This window comes from Prinia subflava, chromosome 24 (genome assembly GCF_021018805.1).
Source record: "Prinia subflava isolate CZ2003 ecotype Zambia chromosome 24, Cam_Psub_1.2, whole genome shotgun sequence".
Lineage (NCBI taxonomy): Eukaryota > Metazoa > Chordata > Aves > Passeriformes > Cisticolidae > Prinia > Prinia subflava.
The window spans coordinates 3,969,689-3,979,864 of record NC_086270.1 but is presented as its reverse complement, the minus strand read 5'-3'; the positions used below and the strand labels follow the sequence as shown (position 1 = coordinate 3,979,864).

The 10,176-nt window shown below is 53.0% G+C and overlaps 1 protein-coding gene across 1 annotated transcript; it reads right to left on the bottom strand.

The window, feature by feature from the left end:
- Positions 1-5,109: 5,109 nt before the first annotated feature.
- On the bottom strand, positions 5,110-10,024 carry UTP11 (UTP11 small subunit processome component). The gene is made up of 8 exons (XM_063418837.1): positions 9,785-10,024; positions 9,546-9,607; positions 9,271-9,373; positions 8,915-9,028; positions 7,277-7,370; positions 6,917-7,047; positions 5,962-6,072; positions 5,110-5,406 (listed from the first exon to the last, which is right to left on the bottom strand). Exons 1-8 carry the CDS (start codon positions 9,845-9,847, stop codon positions 5,323-5,325), a joined length of 762 nt encoding a protein of 253 aa, XP_063274907.1. The 5' UTR covers positions 9,848-10,024; the 3' UTR covers positions 5,110-5,322.
- Between the last annotated feature and the right edge of the window lie 152 nt (positions 10,025-10,176).

Sequence of the window (10,176 nt, the reverse complement as noted above, 5' to 3'; positions counted from 1 at the left end):
GTATTAGCTACGCTTCCATTTCATACTCATTATCAGAAGAGCTTTTTTCAGCATAATTAGCATGGATCAAATTTTCCAAGTGGCTCGGCAGACCTGCTGCTGCTCCCTGGCTGCTGAGAGAGCCTGGGACGTCCCAGTGCTGCTGCTGGGTGCTCTGGAGCCCTGACTCCTCTCAGCACTGTGTAGCCTTTAAACGTGGAGAGAGAAGGGGTCCTACCGAGCTGACAGCTGCTGCAGCCCAGAAATGGGGGCTCCCTGACCTGGGCTGCCAGAAGCCCCCAGTTCTGACCCCGCTGGTGGGGCTGAGGGGCTGGCAGCCTCTCCATCACTGAACAGGGGCTGTTGGCTGCAGTGGGCCAGCCAGGGGCAGGTGCTGAAGCAGCAGCAGCCCTGAAGCCCCAGTGCTGGGGCTGATCCCTGCTCCAGGCTGCTCTGTGTTACCTGGGCACTGCTGGGAGCATTCGACACCTGGAGGAGTAACAGAGGTCGGTACCTGCAGCAGGAGCCCGGCCTGGCTGCGGGGCAGGAGGTCTGGGAGAGGGGGAAGGTGGCATGGGGGTGGCTGGGGAAGGGAAACCTGCTGGCATCTTGCAGGGCTTGTCTGGCACTGCTGCGTGGGGCTGTCCCTGCTGCGTCCCCGCAGGGCGAGCCGTGGGCACTGTGCCTGCAGGGGAAGGCGTTGGCAGCGTGGGGAGGAGATCAGTGGGGAGCAAGAAGGCTCTGGGTGCTCGTGGGTGCCTGCCAGTGGCCTGGAGAAGGCCAGGGAGCACAGAGCCGAGCTCCCTGCTACACCCAATCAACCCGTGATCGTTTCCATCACGAAGATAAACTGGCCATTGTTGCCAAAAATAAATGTTAGTGTTCCAAATCCACACTTCAATAGCACCAGCTCATTAGAGATGCATATCATTTGGCTCCAGTCCCACACCTTCTAGCTCGTTATAAATATGCAGTTGCTGCTGGCTCTACCCCAATCATCTCTGCAATCAGAGCTTTTAATTAGGTTAATTAAATTGTATCAAACCTCGCAGGGACGCAGTTCACTGATGCTGATGAGGCAGCCAAAACAGACCTTAACTCCAGCTCTAATGAAGGCCCTGCTGCAGCTAATAACAATGCATAATAAATTAGTGCTTCCCTAGAAAGGTGCATCGGGGCTTGTGTTTCAGTAAATGATGATCTGTATGCACTAATTCACTATTGCAGTCTTTAGGTCTGCCAAGCCAGGGACATCCTGGGAATAGGTTCTCACTAAATAATGGGCTCCTGCCTGCTCGAAGCAGTGCTGCTCACCTGGCTTCTCTCAAGGCACTAACGGCTTCAGGTACTCAACTGTGAGACCACAAAGCAAATATTTGCTGCTTTCACCTTGCCCAGCCCTGGGTCTCCTCCTGATGCCTGGCATCTAGCAGCAGCAGGTATTTATTTATTCGAAACCTTCTGCAGTGGAATTTGGAGAGGAAGGTTTTGTTTGGAGGGAGATGGGTGGCTGTGTCCAGGTGTGGCAGTGCCCCATGCCCAGGCTCTTCCCAGACATCAGCAGCTCCTAATCAGGTGGGGAAAGGTCCAGGTGGCCAAAGAGCCGTGGAGCAGAGAGGTTCAGGGCAGCCACGCTGAGCAGCAATTAGTCACTCCTGATTTACATTCTGCTCTTTCAACTCCCTGCTGTGAAGCTGCTCAGGCTTGAGTGGAGGAACTTCACCACCCTTTTCTCCTCGGTGCCCTTGGGCAAGGCACCTCGGCTGAACCTGGTGTAGGATCCTGGGGAGCAGCAGGGCCAGGACAGCCAGCCTGTGACCCTGTGCCCAGTCCACGGTGCCACTGGTGGCCCTGCAGGGGCAGCAGCTGGTGGGTGAGCAGTGGGATGATGCAGAGGGAGCGTGGGATGCAGGGGTAACACACAGGGCAGCATTGTGGGCAGTGGGGTGGGTGGGATCAAGCCTCCCTGCTCTCCTTTGTTGAAAGAACACAGCCTGAGGGGTCTCCAGAGGCTCTGGGGGTCCCTCTAGCTGCCACAGCTCTGGCCACTGCTGAGACCCCCACAGTGGCCATCCTGGGGGGATCCAGAGCCTCCCCAGGCAAGTCAGCTTCTGCTGCAATGCCCAGGGACCCCACTGTGCTCTGCAGTCTGGTTCAGGCTCAGAAAATGGGGCCTACAGGAAAGCAGCTGGGAAGCCTAAGGGCTGGTGATGGTTCTTCTGCTAGTAAAATATATTGCTGCACCTGCCTAGACATAATCCTGCAAGTGTAGTCTGCTATTAACGTTTATAGACAGTCATTATCAATTGAGTTCTTCAGGACCTGAACAAGGAATTACACAAAATTATTATATGGCACAATATTATTGAGTCACCTAAAACCCAAGCTGTGAATCTCTGGGGAATTTTGATATCTGTATCTTTCAAGCTGCAGGGAATCTCCTTGCTAAAGAACCTGTTGGTTCAGCTTTTGATGCTGTAATTATCACAAACAAAAAATAGCTGTGGGCATTTTCTCGCTGTCCTTCCCCACGAGGGCCCAGCTAGAGGATGGCAGATCCCACCCATGTCTCACTTTAAATCCTGTGCTGTGGCCCATTGGGCTGGGTTTTGATTCAGTTATAAGGTATTGGCTCTTTCTAGACCCTTGCAGAAGCATTTCAGTGCTTTAGTATGAGGATACCAAGCTAAAGGCTTTGGGAGTCGAAGAGCAAGGTCTCTGAGGTGTGGGTTTTTTCCTGGAAGCCACTGGGAGCTCTGCAGGGCAGCAGTGTGAGTCAGCCCTGTCTGCTAGCACAGAAGTTCAGAGACCAGCACCTGCCAAATCCTTCACCACTGCAGGCAGGGATAGGTGAAAAATGTTCGTGCACAAGAGCTGGCACCTCCTTTTAGTCTGTTTTGGCCACAAGATGATAAACCAGTCTGCAGGCTGTGGGGTTTGTACCCAGCTTTTGGAGATCAGGGTCCAGCAAGAATGGACAGATGGAACAGTGCTCTGTTTTCCCTTTATTAAAATATTCATGTTTTCTCAGGGAAAACACAACTTTTGCTACCCAGAGCCCATCTTGAGACCACAAGACTGTGTGTCCTGGCTGCACCTCAGCTCCAGGTGCCAGGGGACACCACCACCCCAGGACAAGCAGTGTGTCCCTCAACCAGTGGCTGCTCCAAGAAATCCTCGCAGCTGCCGACTGCATCCCGTAACACCAAACTGGGAAGAGATGCCCTTCTTCCAGGGAACAGGGCACCTGTGCCCATCCCAGCGCTTGCTGTGCAGTGGCACAGGGCTGGACAAGGCAATCGCTGGGCCTGGCCAGGTCGCTGCTCCTCAATTCCTGCTCCAGGACTCCTTGAGGGTCTCCCAGCAGAGCTGCTGCTTCGCCTTCCCAGCCTTTCCAGCAGCGCTCTCCGTGCAGGTAAAATTAATCAAGGGCAACAATTAAATATTTCTCTATTTAAACCGAGCCTAGAAGAGATTTCCCCTCCCAGGCAGCGGGGCCAGTGTGAGAATGTCCCCGAGGTGCGGTGGCAGTACAGGGGTGTCCCCGAGGTGCGCGGTGGCAGCACGGGGGTGTCCCCGAGGTGCGCGGTGGCAGCGCGGGGGTGTCCCCGAGGTGCGCGGTGGCAGCGCAGGGGTGTCCCCGAGGTGCGGTGGCAGTACAGGGGTGTCCCCGAGGTGCGGGGTACCGGCACAGGGGTGTCCCCGAGGTGCGGGGTACCGGCACAGGGGTGTCCCCGAGGTGCGGTGGCAGCACAGGGGTGTCCCCGAGGTGCGGTGGCAGCGCGGGGGTGTCCCCGAGGTGTGCGATGGCAGCACAGGGGTGTCCCCGAGGTGCGCGGTGTCAGCACGGGGGTGTCCCCGAGGTGCGCGGTGGCAGCACGGGGGTGTCCCCGCCGCGCGGCGCTGCTGCCCCCTGCCGGCCACACCGGCACCGCGGCGGAGCGAGGGGGGCTCTGGCCCGACCGAACCGGGCCGGACCGAGCTGAACCGGACCAAGCCGAGCCAGACGGGACCAAGCTGAAATGAACCGAACCGAGCCAGCCCAGACTGAGCTGGACCAGACCAAACCGAGGCGAACCGAGCCAGATCGGACCAAGCCAAACTGGACTGAACCGAGCTGAACCAGGCTAGACTGAGCTGAGTCGAACCAGACTGGGCTGAGCCGAACTGGACTGAACCAAACCGAGCTGAACTGGACTAAAACAAGCCCGACCGGACCGAGCTGAATCAGACTGAACCAAGCGGGATCAAACTGGACTGAGCAGAAATTACCAGACCGAACCAGACTAAACCGGACCAGGTTGAGCAGAACCAAACAGAACCGAGCTGAACCAAGCCGGACCGAACCGTTCTCACTCCCAGAGCTTTGTTTTCCCCTCCCGCTCACCCCGTGGCTCACGGCCTTACAGAATCCACACACAGCAGGCTCTCTGGACCCCGTGGATGCTCCCCTGAAAAATCCTCCCCACAGCTCTGTCTGCGCTGGCAGGAACAATGGGAGCTGCATTTACACATCGTGTTTCACAGCCGAGCTGCTGGGAAAGCTCCTGAGTAGCTGAGGGCCTGAGAAGAGCATCTCTTTTTCCTTCCCCCCTTGCAGACCGTGTGCTTATTGCTGGCAGCGACAGGACGATGGGGGGAGATAAAGAAAGGAAAGGAAAGGAATGTTCACACGGAGGCTGCTCCCAACGTGCCTGGGCTGCTCCAGGACACTCAGGATGTGTCTGCACATCCCCCAGCCCTGGCAATGCAACTGGCCCCAGGAAAGCCCAGGAGACAAAACTCCTGTCCCACACTTGGCTGCTGCCTTGTCTGTCCTTACACAGAGTTCTGGCACTGCCCCAGTCTGAGCTGAAGCGACTCCGGAGGAAAAGCACACAAGGGAATAGTGCAGATAGGAAAATGAGGGATTGGGGGATGTTGGGGAATGAGGGTCATTCACCTTTAACCTGCTTGAAAAGAGCTGAACAAGCTGAGCTTTGGGTTTGGACAGGTCCTGCTCAGCCCCAGAGCTGACAATCCCCAAGTAATTCCCTGTCCCTGTGCTTAACCCACCTCCCTGACATTCCACTGTGACCTTGACTGTTCACTTGTTTATGGGTGCATCTCACCAGAACACTTAGGCAAATCTCATGGCTTCCCACGGTAAATATCAAGAGCAGACACTCTGATTTATTAATCAATTAATTAAATGAAACACACTGGTGGCTACCACAGGCCCACAGTGATTTGTTTTAACAAAGTGCTGAGCTGCAGTCAAAAGCAGGCTGGCACCAGCCCTTCTCCAAGGGCTATGGCTCCTCCTTTCTGAGCACAGACTGCAACAATTATTCAATGGAATGGTTAACGTTTCCGCTGAAACTTGAATTTGTAAATAGCTGGACCGGTCGTTGTTTCTTTCTTCACCTTTACTTTATGAGTTTTGTCCTGGAAAAAAGAACAAGTACAAATGTTTACTGCCATGCAAGGAGAAAAACCCTCACTCACACAAATCAGAGTGCTTGTCTGGGGCTGACCATAAAAGAAAAATGGTCACTTTGCACTGTTTAGGTGAGGATTATCATTTTATCTGCTCTTTTCCCCTTCAGGCTGTCAGGCACAACCTGCTTTGCTCACAAGCACCAGAGAATAGGAGTCCCACAAGTAATTTCTGTGGTCATTTGGATTTTTAAGACCTTCTCATAACTTAAATAGTTCCCTGCTTCTGACTCCTAGTGACACTATTCTGGACTCCTTTGAGCACCATTTTACAGCTGAGTCTTTGTCCTTGCTGACAAGGTGAAAATTGGACTAGCAGATATCATTTACTGGAATACTTCATCTCCTTGCTTCTTCATATTAAAAAGAGAATTACTTATCTTTAGGAGTTACCTGGAGGTGTCACTATAAAACCAGAATGAAGAAACAAATACAAGACACACAATACCAGACCTAATGGCTTGAACAGAACAGAGTTGAGAGAACCAGAAGCAAATCCCTCACCAGAAGATCTTTCCGTGTCTGGATTTTCTGTGAGATGACAAACATGGCCTTCTCCCTCTCGATGCGCTGCCTCAGGAGGTCATACTGGTTCTTCCTCTGCTGGGCTAATTTCTGGAAGCAAGAAAAAAAAGCTGGTTTAAGACAGAGATGAAAAAGACACTGTGGTCTAAATCCTCCGAATTTCAATGTCGAATGCAAGGAAACATTTGACTCCCTAATGAAAAACCACTTTATCCAGAGGAGGAAAAAAAAAAAGGACAGACCAGAGACCAATTCCTGAAGTGCTCAGAGCCTGCAGAGGCCTCTCAAAATGCAACTTGTTGGGTCAAGTTTGCCTAATGAGAGTGGATAGCTTTCCCAGCACAGGAACAGTATTACTGCAGGTGTGATCTAAGTAATTAAATTAAGGAGAACAGATCCCAACATGCTTAAAATATGACTCAGACATTTGGGAGAAAACTAGTCAGTCTACGACTCGTCCAACTGCTTTACTGACAAGTCAAATTGAGACAGCTGGCAGGAGGAAAGGGACCACAGGGTGTTTATTATCTGACATCTGAGTCAGAAAAAACAGGTTAAAAATTTACCAGTCGGCAATTTTAAGACAATTATTTTTACCTTACACACAACTGACTCGTACTCACAGGACTGTCCAATAGATCTGAATTATACCTGAGCAGAATCTACAGCAGTAAAGCTAAATGTGGTTACTTCTGTGATACTAAAACATCAGAATCAAAGCTGATTTCACATGCAGTCCAGGAGAAGATGTGACTGCAGGCTCCAGGCGGTCACTTGGTGATTAAGTGACATCCACTACTGCCTCGTGTCACCAATAAAAGTTTTAAGAAAACAATTTATTCACCTCCACAACGGTGCAATTAATCCTTTTTAGTGCTTGTCATATAAAAGATGTAAAGCATGAAGAACTTTGTAGGACAAACAGCAGCAGTACCTTTAGGAGGACAGGATCAGTAGGTCCCTTCACTGTCTCTCTCTGCAGAGTTGCAATGGTTGGTCGGTTGTACACTCTGTCCACGAGCTCAGGAACAGTGTCCAGGTGAGCAGCAACATCAAACTCCTGAACTATACATCAAGAAAAATCAGGAATAAACCCCCATGGACTCCTTCCATAAGCAAACACATTGCAACAGTCAGCAATAGGAGCCCCAGAAACACAACTCCTGCACAAGTGATGTCTCAGCTAGTTAGCAAAAAGAATTTCTACCGTTTTTATTCCTGAAAAAAAGGAATTTCTTTTACGACAGCCCACAGTAAGTGACAGAAGCAGTCCCGTCACGGGTTCCAGCCTCACCTTCGCGCTCCGTGTCCACGAAGAAGAGATGCCGGCGCGGGCCGCTCCCCGCCGCGTCCAGCAGGTGGAGCTCTGCCTTCAGGCTCTCGATTTTCTGTGGAAAGTCCAAGTTTGGCCAAATTCGGAGTGAGTAAAATCAAATCTCCCCCGAGGGCATTTCTGTCTGTTCCTCGGGGTTACATATAGCTGAACTCCTCCTTCCTTTCTGCATCTCTGAAAACACATCTGGTCTATATTTATGACACGTCTTCACAACCTTTCCAGACAGAGGGTCACAGTGATTCCTGCTGTCACCCAAAGTGGACACATTCACCCACACAACTGAGTCCTCTGGCAAACAGGAATGATTGCCATGGAACCACCAGCAAAAGCATGAAGGGAAGTTTAAAGCTGGCTTTGATTCTTTATCCCCAGTGAGAATTCGGTTCTGTTTTGTGAATCAACATCAGAGCATCCAACATCATCAGAAGAGGATCGTATTTTTGTGGATTGCCAGCCTATCATATTCCAACAACCCATTTCAGGTTGTTCTCCTCAGCTGGGAGACTTTTCACACTCTGTAACTCCCTGACAGGACAGTGTGGCCTGTGGCAGTTAGTCACTTCTCTCAAGTAAAAAGTTTTATCCTGTACTCAGTGCTGGTGAGGCTGCACCTCCAGTGCTGTGTCCAGTTCTGGGCCCCTCAGTTTAGGAAGGACATTGAGATGCTCAAACGTGTCCAGAGAAGGGCAGCGAGGCTGCTGAAGGGTCTGGAACACAAACCCTATGAAGAATGGCCAAGGGAGCTGTTTAGCCTGGAGAAAAGGAGGCTCAGAGGAGATCTGATCACTCTACAGCTGAAAGGAGGTTGTAGCCAGGTAGGGGTTGGACTCTTCCCTCAGGCAATCAGAGCAAGAGGACCACAGCCTTAAGCTGCACCAGGGGAAGTTTAGGCTGGACACTGGGAAAAAAAAATCTCTGGGCACTGGAATGAGGTACCCAGGGAGGTGGGGGAGTCACTGTCCCTGGGGATGTTTAAAAAAATACTGGATGTGATGCTCAGTGCCATGGTGACAAGGTGGTGTTAGATCATAGGTTCTACTTGATGATTTCAAAGGTCTTTTCCAACATAGTTAATTCTGTGACAGGACGAGAGGAAACAGCCTCAAGCTATGCTGAGGGAGGTTCAGGTTTGGTATTAGGAACAATTTCTTCCCTGAAAGGGTAGTCAGGCATTGGAACAGGCTGCCCAGAGAAATGGTGGGATCACCATGCCTGGAAGTGTTCAAAAGTGTGGCTGTGGCACCTGGGGACACACAGGTGACCACAGTGGGGGCTGGGTGAACAGCTAGACCTCATGATCTGAGAGTGCTCTTCCAACCTAAGGGACTTCACAATTTCTCTATGAACATGCTAAGCAGGAATACATGTTTAAAGTCTGGAAATTTATGTAAAAATCACTGTTTTGTAACAATGCATAGTGTTATTTTTGATAATCACCACACCTTCAGGCTCTATATCCAGCTCTCCTTTGTCCTTTCCAGCAGTGTACAAATCAGACTTTACTGAACAAACACAACAGCCAGCAGCAACAATAAGGACAACACAGTAAAAACCCAATTCTGAGCAAACTGGAAAAGACTAAAAATGAGTTATTACCTTGGCTTCTGCAACTCTTTTCATTTCTACATATTTAATATCCTGTGTCCTCATCAGCTTCACCTGCTCCGGGGTGATTTCATCCTTCGGCTGCTTTATTACGTGGACTCCATCCTACAACCAGATAAACACAGCACTTACAGACAGCCCATCCCACCTGGAGAGCTCTGTGGGACCTGCTAACAGCAGAACTTCATCTCGTCCCTCATTTCCTTCAAAGCCTTCTACAGGCATCAAACCAATTTTTCTCATTTATCTAATAATTCATATATTTAAATCAAAACAAGGTAGGGGGGGAAAATGTTACTGAGAGCAAGGAAGTGTAAAATCCTGCTTGAAGGCAATGGAGGTCTCACCTTGACCTCTGCACGTATCATTTTGAAGTAGAACTCATCGGGGTTCTTGTCCAGCGCTTTCTTCTGCAGCGCCCTGAGAGCATTCTGCTTCTTGTGGTAGTCACTGGGGAGGGTAAAACAACAATCACGAGCTGTTCGGCAGCATCTCCGTGTTCACCCCGGCTGGAGCGCCGGGTCTGTCCCAGCGAGGCTCAGAGCTCCAAGGCAGCCCCGGGAAACGCTCCGGACGCGGGGAGACCCCCCCGGCTCCGCCCGCCCCTCACAGCCGCACTCACCGGGCACGGAGCCGGTAGTCCTTCTTCTTCTCCAGCAAGCCGAGCTTCGTCCGGGCGGCGGGCTACGGGAGACACGGGGAGCGTGAGGGGGAGCGTGAGGGGGAGCGTGAGGGGGAGCGTGAGGGGGAGCGTGAGGGGGACCGTGAGGGGGAGAGAGCGCGGAGGGCCCGGCGGGGAGGGAGCGCGGCGAGGGAGCGCGGGGGCTCCGATAGGGGCCCGGCCCGGTCCGAGGCACTGACCTGGGCCCGCTCGCGGTGCGGGCGCTGCCGCGCCTTGGCGGCTTTCCTGAAGGCGGCCGACATGGCTGGAGCGGCGGCGGCGGCTGCGAGCGCCGGGCCCGGGAACGCGCGGCCACACGCGGGGCGCGCGCCGGAACAGGCGGGGCCTGGGCTCAGCAGTCAGAGCCCGCGCGCGCCCCCGCCAGGAGGCGCCGTGTCCATGGCGACGGCGGGAACGCGCGCGCGGCCCCGAGCGCGGCCCCGCGGGGATCTCCCCCCACAACGCCCAGCCCGGGAACGGGCGAGCCCGGCCACCGCCACCGGGACAGCCCCACGGGGCGAGCGCCGCCGGCCCCTCCGCCGCTGCTCCCTCCGGCGCCGCCCGGAGCCCTCCCGCGGAGCTCCCGTTGCCG